General features: G+C 40.6%; 1 protein-coding gene across 1 annotated transcript; it reads left to right on the top strand.

Annotated features, from left to right (window-relative positions):
• The first annotated feature begins 2,009 nt into the window (after positions 1-2,009).
• si:dkeyp-75b4.8 (lipopolysaccharide-induced tumor necrosis factor-alpha factor homolog) lies at positions 2,010-23,443 on the top strand. Its single transcript, XM_049013038.1, has 5 exons — positions 2,010-2,019; positions 19,580-19,675; positions 22,249-22,506; positions 22,588-22,735; positions 23,085-23,443. The coding sequence occupies exons 2-5, from the start codon at positions 19,606-19,608 to the stop codon at positions 23,191-23,193; spliced, it is 585 nt and encodes a 194-aa protein (XP_048868995.1). The 5' UTR covers positions 2,010-2,019; positions 19,580-19,605; the 3' UTR covers positions 23,194-23,443.
• Positions 23,444-24,038: the final 595 nt, after the last annotated feature.

The following is a 24,038-nucleotide window of genomic DNA, read 5'->3' as shown; positions in this document are numbered from 1 at the left end:
ACAAAGGAATTCTCACATTCCTCCTAAAGCGATTCGATTGGCTGAGGGTCTGAGAATTGATAAGATCAGCAGTTCTCCAGGACACACACACACAAGATCAAAACAGTCCCTAAAATAATCAATCACAATATTTGGTACATTCTGTCACTTGGTTTGGAATACTTAAGGAAGAGCTCCAGAGTAGCAAAATGAGACACTCTGTAATCAGACTCCCACATAGTGCTGCGTGAATCGCTAAACAGATATTTTCTGCAGTTACTCTGTGTCCATTCAGCTGAGGTATGTAATTGTTGTATTGTTTTTGATTGGATGGTATAGTTTAGGAATTGTGGCCACATGTTAGAATTATATTATATCCTTTTTCTGCTACTTATCCAGGATTCGGTCACAGTGGCAGCAGTCTAAGCTAGGATGCGTGGACCTCCCTTTCCTCGTCCACCTCCTTCAACTCCTCCAGGGGAATAACAAGGCATTCCCAGGCCAACCGAGTGATGTAATCTCTCCAGTATGCTCTGGGTCTGCCTCGGGGTCTCCTTCCAGTTGAACATGCCTGAAACACCTCCCCAGGGAGCTGTCCAGGAGGCATCGCACATGGATGCCCAGACAACCTCAACTGACTTTGAGGTCCTCGTGAATGTCCGAGCCCTCTAAGGCTGAGCCCAGACTCCCTGCGGCGGAAACTCATTTCTTCCACTTTAATCTGTGATCTCATTCTTTGGTCACTACCCAAATCTCATGACCATAGGTGAAGGTAGGAACAACTTACTGACTCAGCTATCTCCACCATGACAGAACGGCAAAGCATCCACATTACTACTGAGGCTGCACCAATCTGCCTGTCGATCTCCTGCTCTCTTCTTCCCTCACTTGTGAACAAGACCATGAGATACTTCAACTCCTCTGCTTGAGGCAGTAACTCATCCTCCCACCAGGACCGGGCAATCCACCCTTTTCTAGTTGAGAACCATGGCCTCAGACTAGTAATGTTGAAGAGGCGCTAAACAATAAAGCAATTTTTTGTAGACAAAAATAGATGAAGTTTACTTCTTGACCATTAAAGTAATTTAATAGGGTAAGTCTGTCTTTTGGTTTGATTTAACTAACAGGTGTTGCTACAAAATATTGCATTGTTACATGTTTAAGTAATTAATAGTGCATTACAGTGTTTGTGACATCACTCAAAGCCTATCCACTCTTCGTCCATATATAATGATAGTTGTAGTTGGCCTCTCTGCTGTTTACCAGCTCCAGTACCAGTATACAAATTAAGTACTGGTACAAATCAGCATTAAGAAGCAATAAAGCCACCTACTATGTTGGAGTGAATCAGATAGTTACTGGTGATATGTCTTACATTATCATATATGTATTATTAACACAATGTTGATATTTAAATTTTTAAATATCACTGTTTTTGTCAATAGCGGTATTTTCTAACACCCTTAGCTACAAATTGGAATTTATTGAATATTTTATAATCCTACATACAGTAGCTAATCATGGCTAGTGCTTCTGTACTTCATTGCCACATAATTAAATGCTGGTTCTGAACGCTCCACTCCCCCACCAAGAAATTCGTTTTCTGCCGATCGACCCACCCCCACTTCCCCGAGAGGACCCCCAGCCAGCGAAGTCACCTAACCTAAAAAAAACCCGCCACTGTCATCACTCTTCAGGAGAAAGGGGCAGAGGTGCCAAACCACCCCCCAGCCATCCCCTATCTGCAGGTGCTTGCTAAACATGATAACAGCTGTTTCAGACTCATTCATGACTATATATATTTTTAAATAGGTGATGTTCTGCCTTCCAGGCTGATGCTACATACCTGAAATTGCAAAAGAATTAGACAGCTGAAGAAAATCTGACCAAATCCTGTTTACTGTTGGTACGAGAAAACAAAATTATGATCAGCTTGTTATCTATAAAATGTGGTTCAGCTGGATTTTTGCAGGGACAAGAACAGGGTTTGGTGAACGTCTTTCCATTTGTCACTCAGTGTCTTTCACTCCTCCTTAGCAGGTAAGGGTTGTGCCATTACTGTAGCTATAACATTTCAAATTTAGCATTTAAATTCTAAAAAGTAGCATTATCATAAAACAACTGAATTGTTAAACTGAAATACATCTGACTTTGTTAATAAATTTATTATTAAGTTATGATCTATACATTTATTTAATTTCTTTTTTTTACTTATTGAATTTTTTAACAGAAACCTCAAAATCTACACAGGCTTAGTTATGACTAATACTATGAAGTTTGGTATTATTTATGAGTCATGTAGACAGTCATATTCTACCCTGTTGTTCGATACATATTTCTGCAAATAGTCATTTTTGCTTGTTTTAGTAATTTTGCCTATTGACTATTCAGAACTAATACCTGTTAGTATGCTGTCTGGACGTCACTCAGACTATAGTTCAGGGCTCCCATATTATTTTATCATCAATTATTTTTGCTTTTTACAATGCTTTTTCATTTTAAGATGGATTATGAGATTCCAGATACTCCTATGAGTGATGAATATTATACTGAATAACAATAATGTGTCAGCTGAAGTTCTTGCTTTTTGACCTCTCCAAATAAAGGGAACTTCTTACTTTTAACTCTGAAGATGGATATTCCTCCCAGCACATTATCACCATCACCACCACCTTACACAGAGTCAGCTGGCATGCAACCAGGTACGCAGTGTTACCCTTTATGCTATTTCCCAGTCTTCATTATGTCTCTCTGACCAAGTGAACAGTCCCGATACTGTACAAATCCTCAGGAGTTAGTCGTCACAGCAGCAGGTACGTCAAGAGGCTGCACTGAAATTCTGTTCTGGTGGGCAGTATCAGCCAAATATCAATACCAAAAAAAGCATGCATACACATCTCGGAAAACACCAAAGTCAAAGGAAACAGAATAATACAAATCCGGAAGAAAAGGTGGCATGACAAAAAGTGAAATTTAACAAAAAGAGAAAAGAGGCATTGAAGTTAAATACAAAGGACAGAAACAATAGCAATTAGACTGTGAAAACAAAATGTTCACAAAGTCAGATAAATTCCTAAGTAATCTAATCTGGAGCAGGAAATAATGCTATGTAACCATTTAGAGTGACACAAAAGCAGGTGGGTAGGTTACTCAGACTACACTTTAATTAATAAGTTTAATGAGCTACAGGTTTGCCTAGATTTCAGATTAGATGGAGCAGGGACTGACTGCGTGTGGCTGGATGGATGCTCTGCTCAAGGCGGGCAGGACCACACCTGTGGGTGGATTTCATGTTTTTCACATTGAATGTTATCAGATGGGTCAGGCTTAGGCATGAGGAATTTTATCTTCTTGTCATCTTAATTCTGTGCAGATGGTGAAGTCCTTCCGTCTTATGCCTTAATAACTGGGCAGCTCTTATTTACGCAACAGTCAGAGCTTAGTTGAACAGATTACCTTTTTAAAAATATTTGACAAACCGTCATTTTAGAAAAGTATAAAATGATAACAACAAAAAAATACGTAAAATCTTAAATATCACTGTAGGCTTATGACACATTAGACAACAGATCCAGTGAAATTAAATCAGTGTTTATTGAATATGCCTTTACTAATAGCACATGCATTCTGTTTTTGCACATTTCTCCAAGACAGTGCACATTGAGCACTTTTTGGCCACTAGAAGATTTAGTGAAGCAATGGTTTGAGAGCTTTATAGGACCAAAATTGTTACCAACTTGGTTGTTTCAATTTTCTTTCTTTCTCTGAAGCCCCATTTTTGTCATCACTATATTCACCAATAGGTTTCACTAGTGAAAACTGTGATGAATGAGGCTTTGAGTAATGAATCGTTTGGCTGGAAAGCCTTAGTGCTTCACAAAGCTTCATTGTGACATCACTAAGAGCTACTTTATGTAGCAAAAGTACATTATATGGACAAAAGTACTGGGACACACCTCTTAATCATTGAATTCAGGTGTTTCATTCAGACCTATTTCCACAGGTGTATAAATTGAAGCACCTATCCATGCAGTCAGCTTTACAAACATTTCTGAAAGAATGTGTTGTTCTGAAGAGCGTAGTACTATCATAGGATGCCACCTTTGCAATAAATCAGTTTGTGAAATTTCTCTGCTAGATACTGCCAGTGGTATAAAGTGAAAGCACTTAAGAACAACAGAAACTCAGCCAGGAAGTGACAGACCACATAAAGTGACAGAACAGGGTCACCGAGTGCTGAGGCACATGGTGCATAAAAGTCAACAATGCTCTGTTGACTCAATAACTGCAGAGTTTCAATTTACGTCTGGCATTAACCTCAGCACATACACTGTGTGCCGAGAGCTTCATGGAATGAGCTTCCATGTCTGAGCAGCTGCATGCAAGCCTCACTTCACCAAGTGCAATGAAAGGATCAGTTGGAGTGGTGTAAAGCACGCCAGCACTGGAGTCTATAGGAGTAGAAACGTGTTATGTAGAGTGACAAATCACACTTCCTAGATGGATAGACTAGTCTGGGTTTGGCGGATGCCAGGAAAACTGTAAATTTGGCAGAGGAGGGATAATGGTATGGGGTTGTTTTTCAGGGGCTGGGCTAGGCCCCTTAGTTCCATTGAAGGGAACTCTTAATGCTTTAGCATACCAAGACCTTTTGGACAATTCTATGATTCAAGCTTTGAGGAAACAATTTGGGGAGGGTTCTTTCCAGTTACGTCATGATTGTGCCCCAGGTCCTTAAAGTCATGGTTAGATGAATTTGGTGTGGAAGAACTTGCCTGGCCCACACAGTCCTGACCTCAACCCCATTGAACACCTTTGGGATGAATTAGAATGAAGATTGCCTTCATGTGCAATATCAGTGCCTAACCTCACAAATACTCTTTTGGATGAATGGGCAAATATTCCCAGAGGCACTCCAAAATCAAGTGGAACAGTGGCAGCTGTTATAAGGTTCCTGTAGGTGTAAAGGCCAGGTGTCCCAATACTTTTGTCCATACAGTGTATGCAGACACCCATATTACTTAGGAGAATTGCCTGCTTATACCACACCCATTGCAAACACAGGTAAATAATTAAGCACACAGTCATACAATCACTTAGAGTACATTAATTTTATTGATCCCAGAGGAAAATCTCCTGCAATTAAACATTAGTAGCAGAATGGGTGGTTTTACAGAAGAGGTTAGTGACCATCATAGGACACTTTTATGAACACTTCATATTTCAGAACTAAACTACTGATAAAGGTAAATTGGCATAAATTGAGTATTTTGCCATTTTTTGTATATATTATGGCTATTTTCAGATTTTCTTTGGTAAAAATTAAGCTCATCTTGCCCAGATTGCTCTGCCCCCTTCTGCCCTGTGCAGTGGTGGGCACTACTAACCGAAAAGTTAGCTTCAATAGCCACTAATCTGCTAACCCCAAATTTAATTAGATAATGCTAAACTGATAAACCACTGAAAGGTTTAGTGGAAGCTAATGATAACCGCTAACTTTTATCATATGAATTTAATTTCAGTTTGGTGTTATGGGTTCCACTGAAATAAAGGTAGCTGATTATGAGAAAAGCCTCGGTGTGTATGTTTATGCTTCCATGTCCCACTCTCGCCAGTGTGGGGAAGCAATAAAAAGGCCAATAGGATGTTGGGTTACATCTCTAGGTGTGTGGAGTTTAAGACAAGGGAAGTGACTGCACTGTTGCCTCACACCTCTGGGATGTGTGTGGAGTTTGCATGTTCTCCCAATGTTGTCGAGGGGTTTCCTCCGGGTACTCCGGTTTCCCCCCACAGTCCATAGACATGATGAGGCTAATTTGATTTGCTAAATTGTCCATAGGTGTGCATGTCTGAGTGAATGGTGTGTGAGTGTGCCCTGCGGTGGACTGGCCCCCCATCCTGGGTTGTTCCCTGCCTCATGCCTGTAGCTTCCAGGATAGGCTCCGGTTAGAAGCAATGCATTCCAAGTTGTATCTGGTGTGCACTTTTTAAATCAGGGTAATTATATAAAACTTTTATGCCAGTGCACCAAAGCAAGTTCAAACATACCAGTCACATGTGTTGCAGTCTGCATCGTCGGAACATGTAGTTAAATTTTTGGGAAGGTGCACATTAGGCTACAACATAGGGTACGCGGTTATTCCATACCTATGGTGTCGATTTGACGCAGAAGTATAAATCAGCCTTTATGACTGTGATATCATAAGTTAGCTAAACTGCAGAGGGACAGCTGCTAATGCGACTACCAAGCACATTTTGGGTTGACACTTAGTCAGCCAACAGCATGTCAGAGAGAGTGTGGCAGATATGGTCACAACAGACAGGAACAAATATGTATGATTTTAGGATTTACAATACTTTCTGACTATTAAAATATCAGCTGATTTACCGTTAGTGGAACTAAATTTGGCGGAGGCTAATTGCCTCAGTAATAGTTTTCAAAAGTAGAGGAAATGCTAATCTGCTAAATAGCTATTAGCAGAATCCTGCCCACCACTGACCCTGTGCTTCCTGGGACTCCATGCTCGCACCGCCCTGTCAAATAAATGATTGGATGCAGGAAATATTAAGCTTTCATTCCTTTAATGCTGCCCTTTTTCTTGGTACAGATGTGCCTTCACAACAGAACACAGGAAACATCTCTATAAATGTAAACTGTATTCCGAGTCAACAAGAACCTAAGCTCAAATCTGAAAACTTCTCTCAGCCTCAATATATGCCGCAAGTTCAAACCTTCCCTCAAGCTCAAATAAACCAGGTTCCATTCCAACAGCCTCAGTTCCAACAGGTCCAAGTCCAACAGCCTCAATACGTTGTCAGTAAGTTGCTTAATTTTATTAAAAAAATCTATTTTTTTCAGGTGAAATTATTCGATGTATTATTTAAATTCTTTGCTTCCTTCACAGCTCAGCAAGCTGTCATATACAGTGGGAATCTGGGTCCAAATCCATCCATAACAATCTGCACCAATTGTGGGCAGAGAATCACAACGAACGTCGTTTATAAGGCAGGGGCTTTTGCGTGGGTGATATGTTTTGTCTTCATCATATTTGGGTAAGTTATACAAGTTTGCATTTTTTTGCTTGAATCAAAGCTCAGTATATGGAACTTCTATAGTGTGATTAACCTTGTAAAAAATGTACTAAAGTATATATTTAAAAAATACACTTACCACAAAAAATATACTAAAAAGTGCTATTTCTGGGTACTTTTTATGGACATCCCAATTTGTATTTTAGAATTACTGTAATATAATGAATAAAAAATGTACGATACACTCGAAATGTATTTTAAGTCTACTCATAAGTGCATTTTCAATTATGTGTACTTTAGTGCTGTTTTATTTTAGTTAGAGTTGAACTACATTTTCACTTAAATATGTTTGAATTGTAATAAGTACAAAAATATTAAATTGCCAAATTAATGTGCTTCAAGTATACTTATGTATAAAGTTATCTTAATGCAACTTGTGTTTTATTACTATTTAATTGAAAATTCAACTTAAGTTTATTACTATTGAGCACTTTTTAACCAATTAAGTTAGTAATGCTGTTGACTAATGTTTAATATTCTTGAAATATATTAGAATTAGGTGACCAGTGATGACACACCACAACAAAATGTATTTAACCCATATGTAACATAGCAGGGGGCAGCTAATTCAGTGCCCTGGGAGCGATACCTTGTTGGTTGGGGAGTCCATTTAAATGTAAAATATACTTTCTGAATGTACTCTATTGTACACTTAAAGTATATTTGTCCAACGTATACTTTTTAAAAATATACTAAAGTGTATTTGACTACAGATATACTTTTATTCAAGTGTGCTTTAACGTACTTAATTATGTTTAAATGCAAAATATATTTTTTGAAAGCACACAAAAGTATAATGTCAGCGTATTTAAAGAATTTAAAAGAGAATGCATTTTTATTGCACTTCTAGTGATCAAAGCACACTGTTAATACACGCTAGTACACAATTTTTTTCACAAGGGTAAAGCTCAGAACAACAAAGCTTCCAACATTATTAAGAGGTCAGTTTGTGTTTGTTTTCATTCTTGGTTTCTGAGAGTCTAACAAACCAGACTGACTGAAAGATGATACGAAAGAATATTAGGATAGCATATTCACATGCAACAATAAATCCATAGCTAAAACTTTTAAAACACTGAAACTTTGCATCACATACTGAATAGGTCTACAGGGTAAATAATGAAATTTTATTGAGATATGTCTGCTTGCTATGAGTGTTCCAGTCAAATTTGTTTGTACCTTTTATTTGTCAGCCTCATTTGTGGATGCTGCCTGATCCCGTTCTGTATGGACTCCTTCCAGGATGCTTACCACAGCTGCCCACTGTGCCGCGCCAACCTGCATGTTCACAAACAGCTTTAAACTGCCTGTCCAACTGGATATTCCATGCATTTATATGACCACATGGTGTTGATCTAAAGAAACGCACTATTCTGCAATTATAATTCATTTAGTAACCATAATTAATTCAGTGTAAAGTGTAACTGAGAATCATATATGAATATGGAAAAAAAATCCATTTAAATACCAACCATGAACAACAAATGAATTTTCTGTTTTCTTCATTAAGATATTTAGAGCATTTAATGTCCTAGAAACTTAAGGTGCATGGGTAAATATTTTTAGTGAGCTTATTCTGATAAGATAATGCTTCAGACCTAAAAATTCTGCCATATTCAACTAAAAAATGAACTAATCAATCATACAATTTTCTGTAATTAATTGCAATTAATCACACCTAATACTACAATGTATAAACATAAATGTTTATAGAATGTTTATACATTGAATCCCCAAATGTAGAAGGAGAGGAGTATATGGGTCATCCTCACAAACTCATTACTGTATCATATCAGTTTTCTACAATTTTTTTTTTAATTAGAAATTCTCAAATTGTACAACTTCATTATCTAAGTTGTTCATTTTACTTCTGAAGTTTATGAGAACTGCACAAACTTTAATATTTGTTTAATGGTTTAACTTACCCCTGCTTAGACTGCTGCCCCCACGACCCAACCCAAGATTAGTCGCAGAAAATGGATGGATGGATTTACCTTAAACCTCATCTCTAACAAAGATAGTACTTGCAAGCTGAATTTCAATGCTTTTTTTTTTTTAAATGAACACTACATGTTATATGTAGTTTTGTTTTTAGTTAGTTTTTGAATAAGAGTAAAGTTAATCCTTTGAACCCTATCCATTTTGAACCCTATCCATTAGAGTTTCTATGATGTGGGATTGCAAGGTTTTCATTCATTGATTTTGCATCCATTTGGTAACTTTTTGAAATTATCTGACAGATAGCAATGAAGCAATGCACACACTCTCTCTCTCACACACACACATATATATGACATTTTTGGTAACACTTAAAGAAATAGGAATATTAAAGCATTGTTTAGTTTATGGTCCAATCCTAAATCCAATTACACAATTTTGCATTAATATCAAGTACTGTAATTGTCTTCCTAATAAATTGATTGCTGTGTTTTGTTGTTATTTCTAGTGGAACTTCAGCCCATGTTTGAGTGCTTTTCTATCCATTTATTTATAGGCTTATTATAAATAAATGATAAAATAAATAATTGCAGTGCATGGATCATTGCAGAAGTGAATATGCGTCTTGTTTTCCATCTAATTTGAATGTGTTAAGGATTATTAGGGGTGCATTTTGGTGGAAAATGTTTGAAATATATGCCTCATTAAAAACAGGATTACTCTGGAATACTTTAGCGCACAACGTTGCAGCTTGACTTTGGAGGCTGCTAATGGCAGCAGTATTATGACATATGGCACTAGTGTCGAGGTAGTCTGATTTGGTGGCCAGCGGTTCCGGTGGCGTTTTGTGGTGGCGAAGGTGTCCACCCCCCTCCTGGGCGCTGACTTTTTATGTGCTAACAACCTGCTGGTGGACATAAAACACCAGCGTCTGGTTGATGCCAGGACTTTCCATTCGGTGCTGTGCCAGCGGAGCAGGGCTGGTTCATCTCAGCTGTTTAGCACCTTGGGGACAAATGACACTTTCGCCCGCCTGCTGGTGGAGTTCCCAGAGCTCACCCAGCCCAACTTTACATTATTCACGGCCAAGCACGGTGTTGAACAACACATTGTCACGACAAGGCCGCCCGTTCATGCCCGAGCCCGACACCTCGATGCGGGTAAATTGGCCATTGCTAGGGCAGAGTTTGCTGCATAGGAGAGTCTCGGTATTGAAGGACCTCCCCTCTGCATATGGTACCCAAGCCAGGTGGGGGTTGGCGCCCATGTGGCGATTACTGCCGGCTTAATGATGCCACAACCCCAGATTGCTACCCGATCCCACACATCCAGGACTTTTCTTCCCGGTTGGTGCGGGCATCCATTTTTTTGAAGGTTGACCTGGTGCATGGCTACCATCAGGTCCCAGTACATCCAGGGGACATAGCAAAGACTGCAGTCATCATCCCATTTGGGCTTTTCGAGTTTTTTCAGATGCCTTTTGGGCTTAAAATCGCTGCCCAGTCTTTCCAGCGGCTCATGGACAGTGTCCTGAAGGATCTTCCATTCCTGTTCGTCTATCTGGATGACATTTTGGTGACCAGTGACTCCAGGGCTGACCACATACCTCACCTTTGGACCCTGTATGAGCATCTTTGCAGTCATGAGTTAATTATCAACCCACAAAAGTGCCACTTTGGTTTGTCCTCCATTGATTTCCTCAGCCACTGCATCACAGGCAATGGGGCAGTTCCTCTCCCTGCCAAAGTGGAGGCCATCTCTGCATTTCCGCAGCCTGCTACACCCAGGGCCCTGCAGGAGTTCCTGGCCATGGTTACCTTCTATCATCACTTTATCCCACGGGTCGCCCAGCTGATGTGGCCGCTGTATGAGGCTCTCAGGGGTTGGATGGCCAAGCAGGTTCTTGAGTGGACTGCTTAGCAGACCATAGGACATCGGAGACTTGGTCTGCTCATCAGCAGCGGCAACTCTCCTTTTCATTACAGTTCATGACTGAAATCCAACATGTGGCAGGGCAGCATAAGCAAGTTGCAGACTATCTCTCCCATTCGGTGGCACTTGGGAGTGGATTATGCTCGATTGGCAGCCGAACAGCGGGTCGATCCGGAGGGGATTTCCTGCCCAGCACCACAGCCCCTTGGTGTGCTGGACGTCAGCATTCCGCACTGCAGGACTAGGCTGGGGCTTTCATTCCAGTGCCCAAGACTCAACATGGGGTGCCCCAGACACATGTTCCAGAGGGTTTGGCCAAGGCCGCATATGTCTTTGTCCGCCATGATGCTCGCTGTGGCCGCCTTACAATGGGCCCTTTCATGTGCTACAATTTGGGGACAAGTTTTTCACACTGGACATTAGGGGCAAGCCGGACCGGGTTTCGGTGGACTGTCTGAAGCCTGCCCATTTGGACGTGGACACCCCGGCAGCCCCCCCTCCCCCCCCACTGCTGTGCATGTGCAGGAAATGGCTCCGGCGGCGGCTGGGTGCCCAACCTCCCCAGCCTCCCAGCCCATTGTGACTCGTTCCGGTCCAGTGGCCCAGTCTCTCCGCAAGTTCATTCCCCCTTACCTATGCTCATGCATGCAGGGTGTGGTGAAGACGGGTTTTTTCGGGTGTTTAGACACGCTGAAATAAACATACTTTTTTTGTGGCACTCTGCTTGCATTGACTGCCTCTTTCCCTTTTTCTGTTGCACCGCAGCTCCGCAACTTATCCATCATGAATTGTGTTTCATGAACTGGAGGATGACATCAAGTGACATTCAAAAGGAATGGGAATCATTAAGTGGTGTAAAGTACACTGCTAGGACAGTCTGTAATAGGCTCCAAGAAGCAGGATGAAAGCTGCATAAATCAAGGAAGAAGCCCTTCATACATGAGAAACAGAGAGGAGACAGGCTAGAGTTTGCAAAAAATATTTATTTTACACAGATGCATATCCATAAACTGAGAAATGAGTGAAACTGAATGTTCTGGTGTTTCTAGGTTTTTTAATTGTTTAGGCACATGCCTATCTAAATTTATTGGCATAAAACCACTGATTGCATGGCTCGGTAAACTCTTGCCAGAAGTTCAAATTTGTTGAACTTTTATGCACTGTGATCTAATGTATTGTTTGAAAAATTACATTTATTTCCATTGATGTTGCCACCTGCTTGTGCTCCTGATTGTGTCATCTCATCTCATCTTGCCTGCTCCTTGTTTTCCCATTTTGACCCCTTATCTCATCTGTCCTTGCCTGAAACATGCCATACGCCTAACCAAAAGATATAGTGTAAATATTAGTAGCATGAACTGAAAGTTTAGCAGTAAGTTACAGGCAAATTGAGCCCCTAGTAAATTATTTGCAATTTTAGTAAAAGCATAATAGCCTGAATCCATAATCTCTTCATATATGTGACCCATCACCACGAAATAAGTCTTATGGGTGCAGTTCTACCAGTGCAACTTAAGACTCATTTCGTGGCGACGGGTCACATATACACATAGTGATTATTGTGTATGCTTGAAAAAAAACATTCCCATGAATTTATAGCATAGCCTATCACTCCTCATCTGATCTAACTTCTTGCAGGAGCACACTCTCAGAATTTCTCACCCACGATATCACACAATGTATGAAAGTAAGAACGTTTCTCATGCAAAAATTTAGAATGGGTAATGGGGTGTCTTTTATATTTCTGTAAAAGGTGCTGCAGATGTCAGGACCCCGACTGCTCTCTTTGTGAAGCCATGAGTGCCTGGTACAATGTCCAACAGGTCCTTGATCTGCCGGCTTCAGAAGATGGTGCAGTAGGAACAAGAGCACAATGAAATAAAGGAGGAAGAGATTATTAAAGAAGAGGCTGTGGAGGAGTACAACCCAGATCATGAGTTAGTGTTAGATGAGGAAGACCATCAAGCTGAGAGAGAGAAGTTTTTATTGAAGAATAAGCTTGAATGCTCCTTGTCTCCCTGTGATGATCAGGGCAGGATGGCATCGCATAATGTGATAAAAAATTACCCCTACAGAACTAGCCATGCACAATGCAAAAACATTGCCTCAATCTTACACCTCTTCATTAAAACAGCTCAGCATAATTTACCGAACCCCCCCCCCCCCCCCCACCCCACTCAAAATAAGTACTGAACGCGTCAAAATTTATCTCAGTAAATATATTTCTAATGGGGTTATTGTCAGGTATTGCGGGTGAGGACGGGCAGGTAGGCGGGCAGGAGGCAGGGAAGGACGAGGCAGGCAGGCAAAAGATGGGAAAAACTGGGGATTTATTTAGGGGTTATGGCGAGAAGAGTACATTGCAACAATACACAACGTTAGATAACATCAATGACGGACCACAAGCAGGGCAAGACGTGGACTGATATCGACAAGACTGGGCAAAACAACAGGATACAGCTGGGCATGATTAGGGAAGCACACGTGGATAATCGGGGGGCGTGGCACACACGAGGATCGGACGAGCCGAGCGTGACAGTTATTGACATGAAATGAAATTTACACCAGATGTTGGTAACAACCTAAGTAATCCACACATGCAAAGAAATAAAAACAAATAAGTGCACAAATTAAGTTATGGGTAATAAAGTGAAATGACACAGGGAAGAGAGTATTGAACACGAAAGGACGACAAGGAGGTGCAAAAAGGCATGAAACCAAGAAACCAGCTGAAAACTGGCAGTATTTAGAAAGCAATCCTGGTCTCGTTATTAAGAAACATAATACCCTTTATGGAATTATTTAAAAATAAAAGGACACATTGATTATTAAAATATTTATTCATTCATTTATTAATATATTTACTTAATTTTGACTACTACAGTGTTCATTACAGACATCTTTGACAGTTTGCTGAACCTGACATTCGCCAATAGCTTTTGATTTCTTCTTCTCCTATTTTAATGTTCGGCATACATTTTTTTTCTGGATAAAGCACATTTGTTCCAAACAAAAAAAAACCAAAACATTATTTAACATTAGAACATATGAGAATTAAGAGTACCACAATAAAAACTAGCTAAAATTTCTCCTGCTCTCCAAAAAGGGTAATGATATCTAGATGGGTGAACAGATGAACACGATTCAGTCCCCAAACCGCACCTCATCCATGCCATGTATTTATTAAATTTCAGCAGGAGCTCACTTAATTCATTAGTTTAAAAAGTCAATGAGAAATTGATTACCTATGCAAAATGTGTTAGTGGTCCAGTCAAAAATACATGTCTGTATTTTATGATTGCTGAAAATAATGGTGTGATTTTAGTAGAGGTTGGACAAGCATAACAGCATAGTTTTACACCAATATAAAATTCATCTTAGCATCATCTTCTGTGGCTGCCTAAGACTTTTGAGCAGTACTGTATGTGTACAAATGACGTCTCGTATTGGCTCAAAGCTGAGCATTTCATGATCCACCCAGAAACATGCAATGCATTCAGTGTCGGTCAGTTGAAGTACAACTGATGGGCAGGCTGGTTTCGTAGTTGGGGTCGTGGTCCCACAAAGGTCGACAGCTGGGAGGATCAGTCCTACATAGGTACAATCGATGGGAGAGAAACACACGGGGAAAGTACGAGGGCAGCAGAGACAAAGGAGGGCAGGAGCAGAGTACAGTAGGTGAACAGGGAACTGGAGAGACTGAAGACTGAGGAGAATCGCTCAATAAGCACCATGGAAGGAAGCAATACCTCTCAGTGAGTGTGACGGCAGGTGGGAGTATAAAGGGAGAACAGGTGCAGGTGCAAATTAGGGCCATCGGGAGAGTCTATCCTGCAGAGCGTGTCAGCATCCAAAGTAGGCAACTAGTGTGAAATGCACCATGCAAGTTGTTTTAGGGTGTGGCTGTTTCAGTACGAGAGGGGGTTATAGGGTTTTCGAAGGAACAAACAGGCACGCTTAGGTTCGCTCAGAAATATATTATTAAAAGTGATACAAAGTTATGAAATATAATAAGCAATACTAAGTATTCCCAATAATCAATGAAATGCACAAGCAGCTGCAAAACTATTCACACTCGGACGTTCCATCATCATCCACCTTTACACATGGACTGGGGAGCCCCTTTCAGTCCTGGCAGGAGACAAACACGTGAGTCCAGGGAAAATGCCGGGCGACGTGCACTCTATCCCATGACTGAGCTCCGGTCCGTGCTGAGTTCTCCCCCTTCCTTTATACTAAATTGGGAGCGGTACACGTGCGGGCAGGGGGCGAGCTGGCCAGGCTCACCCCTCCCCTCAGGCGATGCATACTTCATTGTCAAATTCCTGTCCAGGTGAGGCTGCTTGCGCTTGCGGTCACAAAGCATTTGGAGTAGTGCTTTCCCCTTCCCCTCTGGGAGACACAAGATAAACGTCCTTTTCCCCAGAGAAAGACAAGACTGGTGTCCTAGCTCTCAAGTTATTCTTGAGAAACAAGTTATATAAGTGGTCAATGAAAAATATGTTTGTAATGGTTATTGTTTTTTCCTGGATTACGCAGCAGATGCTGACAGGTGTTTACTTGCTTCTTCAATGGACTAAAGACAGGCAGACCCAGGAGCCACAGGTAGTGGGAGCAATGGGGGGAATGATAGCATCACAACCCCATTGTCTTTGGCATAGTTCAGCTCGTCAGCCAACAGGTGGGAACTGAGCTTGTCAGGGAACAGGGAACATCGTCTGTCTTTGCTGCACCTTTCTTCGTCTGACACAAAATGCTCCCCCTTTATGCTCCTCTTGGATTTGCCCCTCCGCCACTTCATGTTGGGGCAGAAATTAGAAAATGGTCTTGAAAATTGACCCGGGTGAAAATACAGAAGGGAGGAGTACTGTTCATGGTGGCAGAGAGAGCACAGAAGAGGGTGACCAGGGCTCTGTAGCTCTGCAGACCTGCCTGTAGCCTCCCCTGGCCACCACCTCGTTTGGTTTGTGGACAGTTGTAATACTAGTTTCATCCATATTTCAAATGGACTGCGGCTCAAACTGGTGCCTTGCCATCACTTCCTCCAAGTTGTTGAAGAATAAGCACACTGTGCTTATTAAAGCACTGGCATGTGCAAAGCTAGTGGCTTCCAGGGTCCGGGGACATCATTGTGGACTGAGGAGAGGAGAGAGGGTAAAATAAATGTCGGAGGCAGTGATGATGTATTCCACCAGTTGACTTTCCTGCTCCTCACTGAAAACCAAATGATATGGATAGGGTATGAATATACCCTACTGGTAGGGATGGGAAAATTCCTTCTCCAGCGACCTCTAATGGACTTATTTTATCATAATATCTTGCTAGTGTTCAATAGTTAATCTGAAAGTCTTTAGTAGTTCTTATGACTGATTTGTTGTGTAGCTTCATCCCTCTGACTGCCCTGAGCATACTATCAGAGTATTTTGTCTTGTTTGTCTTCCTGACAAAATTACTGTCCATTTTTCTATCTAAAAAGAAAGGACTAGATGTATCACACCACGCATGTATATGCCAACAAAGGGGTTGGTTGTCATAACAACCAACCCCGAAGAGAATGTGACAAGCATCCCCAGACAAGATCGCTTTTCAGCAGAAGAAACTGACATGCTTGTGCGCAAAGTAAAAAGGCATGAATAAGTCATCTACGGGAGCAACACTGCTCCACCTAAGCTTTTTGGAGTGAAGCAGGCATGGGATGAGGTAGCAGCGACTGTGTCATTTTCTGGCATCACCAGATCATCTGCACAATACCGAAAGAGGCATAGTGATGTCAGACGATGGAGAAAACAGATGCCCACTGCTAAACAAGAGCAGTGGCTGGGAACGGGGACTTAATTATGCTTGTGTGATTTAAATTTTAATTTTGGGTCTGCAGCTTGCAAAATATAAATAAAAGTGCGGCATCTGTACAAACAAAACACAACCAAGAGTTTTTAAGGTGTTTTAAAATGTGGAAATAAAAGGAATTAGTGCTGTTATTTTTCTGTTCTCACAGTTTAGTTTCTTAGCAGGCTACAGACGATTGAGCTCTTCTGCCAGCTGATCCCTCCTCCTTTTGGTTGGTGCACACTCCTTTGTTGGCATCGGCACATGCAATTCAGCATCACACCTTCTAAAGTCTTCTAATGTGTCCTCATTTATGTTCAACAGACGTCACGCAGGGTTATGATACGCAACATACAACATGCCACAAAGAAAGCAGTACCCTTCTGATGACTGTATTGTAATGTTCCACCTGACGTATCTAAATATTTTAAACACATTTTCAGCAATCCAAATGTCCTTTCAATTAAAGTACGTGCTTAATTTTGAGGATGAACTAAAAAGTTTTTTTTTTTATTAAACTGTTTGTTCTATACTTATTGTCAAATAAGCAAAACCAATTTTATGAAAAATACTGCTATGTCATGGCAGATGACCCTAATTCTGAATGTTTCAGTGCCAACAGTTTTTAACAGCTCCCTCTAGGGAGCGAATTCTAAAGAATGTGACAACCAACCCATGTGACATCCAACCCCGTTCTCCCCTACACATCACTCAGTAATACAACTTCGTCACATTGGAAGCTGGACAAAAGCGAATGAAAAGAGCAATTGCACTACATGGATAATGAAAAGACAACCAGGGCCAAAGCCATAATTGCATGCCTTTTCCAAGTCCTAGACTGGTTAAGCAAACTCCCATGAACCCTCCAGTATCCTTGTCAGGGTGAAGAGCTGGTCTAGCTACAGTATCACACCGGCAGCTACGAGCAGTCAAAGACACACCCCTTTTGCCACTTAAACCTCGCACGACGATCACTCCGTGCGAGGTAGTGTTGGTAAAGTACAGCTCCGATCCACCCGACTCTCCCGCTTCCTGAACCTCCGGACCCTTCCTGCTCCCATCTGCCCCAGCCCTGATCTTCCCTTGTGTTTGCTCCCCGCGTGTCCTATCGGACAGACCTCCTAGCTCTTCAATCTCCCGGCACCCGACCTGACTACGATTACGGTTTCCCTCATGGCTTTGGTATCACGGACTGGACGAATTTTGGCTGTGTCTCAGTTTGTTGTCTAGACTTTGCTCTGGTTTGCCCCAATAAAGGCCAGTTGGACCTTTCCCGACTGTTCTGTCATTACACTAGCATTCCACAGCCAGCACGAAAACTGCATTGTTCCTCGTGCATCTGAGGTTGGGCCAATGGCCGGACCCTCCTCTCTGGCACCACGGCATAGACCTTCCCAGGGAGGCTGTGGAGTGTGATCCCCCAAAAGAACACATCCTCTAATCCCTTAAGTATTGAGACCACCACCAATTTGCCAACCCAAAGGTACTGCCCCCATCCTCCACACAATACTGAAGAGGCATAAACAATATGGTTCACTGTTAAACAGCAGATTTTTTAACAGTATGTTTTGCTTATCTTACACACACAGAAGAACCATTTTTTTGGCTACGAAAATAGACGAAGTTTACTTTTTACCATTAAAATTATTTAATAGGGTAAATCTGTCTTTCGGTGGATGGAAAATATTGTGTTGTTACGTGTTTAAATCCACCTACTACGTTGGAGTGTGTTGGAGGTTGCTGGTACTGGATCATTTACGATATTATCATATGTGTATTATTATCACAATATTGATATATGTATGTTTTAAATATCAAGGTTATCGTCAACACTGGTATATTTTGACACCCCTAGACAGAAGTTAGAATCTGTTTAATATCCCTACATAGTTTATCATAGCTTGTGCTTCTGTGCTACATAGCCACGTAATCAACTGATGGTTCTGATTGCACCCTCTCCCCCACTATAGAGGAATCAAGCCACCCCCAGCCATCACAACCACCCCCCACCCCCACCTGCACATGCTTGCTAAGCATGTTACCTGCTGTTCCAGAGCCACTCGTTTGTCATGTTCTGTACTTCATGAAAATTGGACAGCTGAAGAAAATCCGGCCAAATCCTGTTTACTGTAAGTACGAGGAAGTAAAATAATCATCTGGTTATTATCTCTATTATGTGGTTTAGCTGGATTTCTACAGAGACCATTTAGTGAACGTCTTTCCATTTGTCACTTGGTGTCTGTCACTCCTCCTTAGCAGGTAAGAGTTGTGCCGTTACTGTAGACAGAACATTTCAAATTTAGAATTTAAATTCTAAAATGTAGCATTTTGTACATTATAAAACAACTGAACTGTTAAACTGAAATGCATCTGACGTTGTTAATAAATTAACATGTTATGATCTGTACAGTTATTTTTAGAATTATTTTTATACTTATTGAGATTTTTATACCATAAATCTCAAAAAATATGTAGACTTAGTTATGATTATGTTTGGTATTATTTGTGACTATCATGTGCTACCCTGTTGTTAGATACATATTTCTGAAAATGGTCACATTTGCTTGTTTTAGCAATTTTGCCTATTGACTATGCAGAACTAAAACCTGTAAGTATGCTGTCTGGACATCACTCAGACTATAGTTCAGGGCTCCCATAATCTTTTATCATCAATTATTATTGCTTTTTGTAATGCTTTTTCATTTTAACATGTTTGATGAGATTCCAGATACTCCTATGAGTGATGAATATTATACTGAATAACAATAATGTCTCAGCTGAAGTTCTTGCTTTTTGACCTCTCCAAATAAAGGGAACTTCTTACTTTTAACTTTGAAGATGGATATTCCTGCTAGCACATTATCACCATCACCACCGCCTTACACACAGTCAGCTGCCATACAACCAGGTACGCAGTGTTACCCTTTATGCTATTTCCCAGTCTTCATTATGACTCTCTGACCAAGTGAACAGTCCCGATACTGTACAAATCCTCAGGAGTTAATCGTCACAGCAGCAGGTACATCAAGAGGCTGCACTGAAATTCAAATGAAGACAATTTGTATATTTATTCAATGGCTGTTCTGGTGGGCAGAAACAGAAACAGAAACGAAAGCATTTAAACTACGAAAACAAAATGTTCACAAAGCTGTTTAAATTCCTCAGTAATCTAATCTGGAAATCTGATGCTCTGAAAATATTTACAGTGACGCAAAGGCAGGTAGGGATCTTACTCACTGATTATGGTTTAATTAACCTGTTTAATGAGGTTTGCCTAGTATTGAGATTAAATGGAGTAGGGACTGAATGGGCATGGCTGGATGGATACTCTGCTTGGGGCGGGCAGGAACACATCTGTGGGTGGATTTCTGCACATTTGCATATTTTTTTACATCGAATGTTACCTGGTTGGCCAGGCTTAGGTATGAGGGATCATGAAAGTCATGAAGAATTTTGTCTTCCTGTAATCTTATTTCTGTGCAGATGGTAAAGTACTTTAAGTCTTATGCTCTAATAAATGGACAGCACTAGTGGTGGCCAAATGAAGCCTCATGAACCATTTGCTATATCTTCTGACCCCACTAGTTGGCGCTCTTGGTTTACTTTAGGATGTGCTTTGAGCCCTTTTATAAACAGAGAGCACCATCTAGTGAGGTCAGAAAATACAGGAGATGGTTCATGAAGCTTCATTTGGCCACCACTAGACAATGCATATTTATATAAATGTCAGAGTATAGTTAAACAAATTGTTTTTATTAAAAAATATTTGACACACCATCATTTCATAAAAGTATAAAATTATAACAACAATAAAAAATTATGTTGTCAGTGTCACCATAGGCTTATGACATGAGACAATTAAATAACTCAGTGGCATTAAATCTGTGGTTGTTGGATATGCCTTTACTAATAGTACATGCATTCTCTTTTTTATGTTTATCCAAGACAGTGCACATGGAGCACTATTTGGCCACTAGAAGTTTATGTGAAGCAATGTTTTTAAAGATCTGTAGGACCAAATTTTTTTTCAGAGTTGTTGAATTTTCTCTGCAGATAGCAAAGCATAGTACCCTGGAACACAAATGTATTTCGTTCTAGTAGGCTGGTCCAGTTGCGATTTCGTTGAGGTCCAAGTCGAATTTCTCCCAAAAAAATAATGTGAATTAATTTTATTCGGACCAACCCATTCAAGGTATGAATTGGTAGAGTTGAACGGGCCTCAACCCATACAAGTGTTCACAGGAATACATACCATTTATCTACTGTAAACTTGTAGACTCAGTAAACCGATGAAAATATACTTACAATAACATACACTGCCGCTGATACTGTTAAGGCTGATTTAAACTACTGCTGCGAGCCTACACAGAACTTACGATATAGCCTATGAATGACCTACACTGTTGCGAGCATTTATACATGTGCAGTGATTCACCCCAATTGTGAAGCAGTGTGATTTGACACAATGCGATTCAATGCAATATGATTCAATGTAATATGTTGCAATGCTAATTAATAGGATGCTAAAGAATTCAATATGGTACACATAGTTTGATTTTATTTGTTTCTCATCAGACAGCTAAAAAAATTTAATAAAAAGTGCTATTTTTAGTTTAATTATACAGTAAGTTCCTGTAGTTCTGCAAATCAGTATTTTGTTTGTATGTTATATAGTCATAATACTGTAATTTTATATATATATATATATATATATATATATATATATATATATATATATATATATATATATATTAATAAATTGGATTTTACCAATGCAAAGATCTTAGAAACAATGCATCCTGAGATCATACCAAGTTGTTTCCGGTGCACACATTTTAAAATGGGGTAACTGTATAAAACTTTTATGCTAGTGCACCAATGCAAATACAAACAGTCCAATCAGAGGTGTTGCAGTCTGCATGACTGCAACGTGTAGTTACATTTTTGGGAAGGTGCACATTAGGCTACGACATAGGGTACGTGGTTATGCCGTACCTATGGTGTCAATTCGACACAGAAATATAAATCAGCCTTCACGACTGCAACATCAAAAATCAACTAAACTGCAGAGGGACAGCTGCTAATGCGACTACCAAGCACATTTCTGGTTTATACTTAGTCAGCCAACAGCATGTTAGAGAGAGTGTGGCAGATATGGTCACAACATACAGGAACAAATATGTATGATTTTAGGATTTACACGCATTTTTGACTGTTAAAATATTAGCTAATTTAACGTTAGCAAAACTAAATTTAACAGAAGCTAACTGGTCCAATAACGATTTTCAAAAGTAGAGTAAATGCTCATCTGTTAATGAAAAAATTAGCTTAGCTAACTAGCTATTAGCACAATCCTGCCCACCACTGGCCCTGTGCTTCCTGGGACTCCATGCTCGCACTGCCCTGTCAGGTAAATGATTGGATTCAGGAAATATTAAGCTTCTCATTCCTTTTATGCTCTTTTTCTTTTTCTTGGTATAGCAGTTTCCAAAGGTGGTCCCGTGGTTTCACAACAGAACACAGGAAACATCTCTGTAAATGTCAGCTGTGCTCCGAGTCAACAAGAACCTAAGCTCAAATCTGAAAGCATCTCCCAGCCTCAATATGTGCCACAGGTTCAAACCTTCCCTCAACCTCAAATGAACCAGGTTCCATTCCAACAGCCTCAGTTCCAACAGGTTCAAGTCCAACAGCCTCAGTTCCAACAGGTTCAATTCCAACAGCCTCAATACGTTGTCAGTAAGTTGTCTAATTTTATTTTTTAAATTTTTCAGGTGAAATTATTCAATGTATTATTTAAATTTATTGTTTCCTTCACAGATCAGCAACCTGTCATATGCAGTGGGAATCTGGGTCCAGAACCTTGCTTAACAACCTGCACCAATTGTAGGGAGAGAATCACAACTAATGTGATCTATAAGCCTGGGGCTCTTACATGGGTGGTATGTTTGACGCTCATCCTATTTGGGTAAGTTATACAGATCTACGTTTTTTGCTTGGAATTTCGAACTTCTATAGTGCAATTAACCCTCAGATCAACAAAGCTTAAAACATTATCAGCAGGTTAATTTGCATTTGTTTTGGTTTCTTGCTTTCTGATTGTCTAACAAACCAGACTTTGATATTTGGTGAGAAAGAATGAGGAAAGCATATTCACATTAACCAATGAATGCATAACTGAAACTTTTAAAACACTGAAATCAGATATTGGCATACAGATATAGGGTAAATAATAAAAATATCAAACATTTTATTGAGATACAGTATATCTGCTTGCTGGGAGTATTCCAGTCAAGTACGTTTCTATCTTTTGTCAGCTTTGTGTTTGGATGCTGCCTGATCCCGTTCTGTATGGACATCTGCCAGGATGCTTATCACAGCTGCCCAAAATGCCACACCAGCCTGCATGTTCACAAACGGCTTTAAACTGCCTGTCCTGCTGGATACTCCACACATTTACAGTGTGTATATGATCACTACACTGGTGCTGGTCTAATGAAACTCACTGTTCCACAATTATAATGTATTAAGTAACCATAATTAATCCAGTGTTCCACAATTAAAATGCATTTACTAATCATTATTAATCCAGTACAATGTGCAATTGAAAATAATATATGTATTGAAAAATTCCATTCAAATAACAATTGTGACCAATAAATGAACTTTGAATTTTCTTGAGAGTATTTATTTTCCTAGAAACTTTAGGTAAACATGTAAAAACAGCCTAGCTTTAAATTTTTGGAGAGAGGGAAGGAAGTGTTACGATTCGCTGGGAAGCCGGTGAGCGAACGGGCAGGCAAGCGAGCAGGAAGCAGGCAAAGTACGGGGGAAACTGGGGATTTATTGAAGGATCAGGACAGAGCACTAGCACGGACATAAACCAACATAAATGACGGACTAAGAACTAAGGCAAGACAACAGGGTACAGCTGGGTACAGTCAGGGAAGCACACGTGGATAATCAGGGGGGTGTGGCAAACACGAGGGTCGTACGAGCTGGGCATGACAGAACCCCCCCCAAAAGGCGCGGTCTCTGGGCGCGCCTCAGGGGAGGCGACGGCTGAGACGAGGGATACGGGACCTGGAAAACAAAAACCATTAACGGGGCACTGGGAACAGAATGGACAGACAAAACTGACACAAGGGAAGAAACCAGGACAGGACCTGACATAGGACAGTGAAGGCAGACAAACAGATGAACGGGGACACGGAGGGAACAGGCGGGATGAAAGGGCCAGGAGTGAACGGAGGGAACACTGGGGGACGAGG

The sequence above is a fragment of the Brienomyrus brachyistius genome, chromosome 5 (assembly GCF_023856365.1).
Source record: "Brienomyrus brachyistius isolate T26 chromosome 5, BBRACH_0.4, whole genome shotgun sequence".
Classification (NCBI taxonomy): Eukaryota; Metazoa; Chordata; class Actinopteri; order Osteoglossiformes; family Mormyridae; genus Brienomyrus; species Brienomyrus brachyistius.
This window is presented reverse-complemented; position numbering and strand designations above follow the sequence as displayed.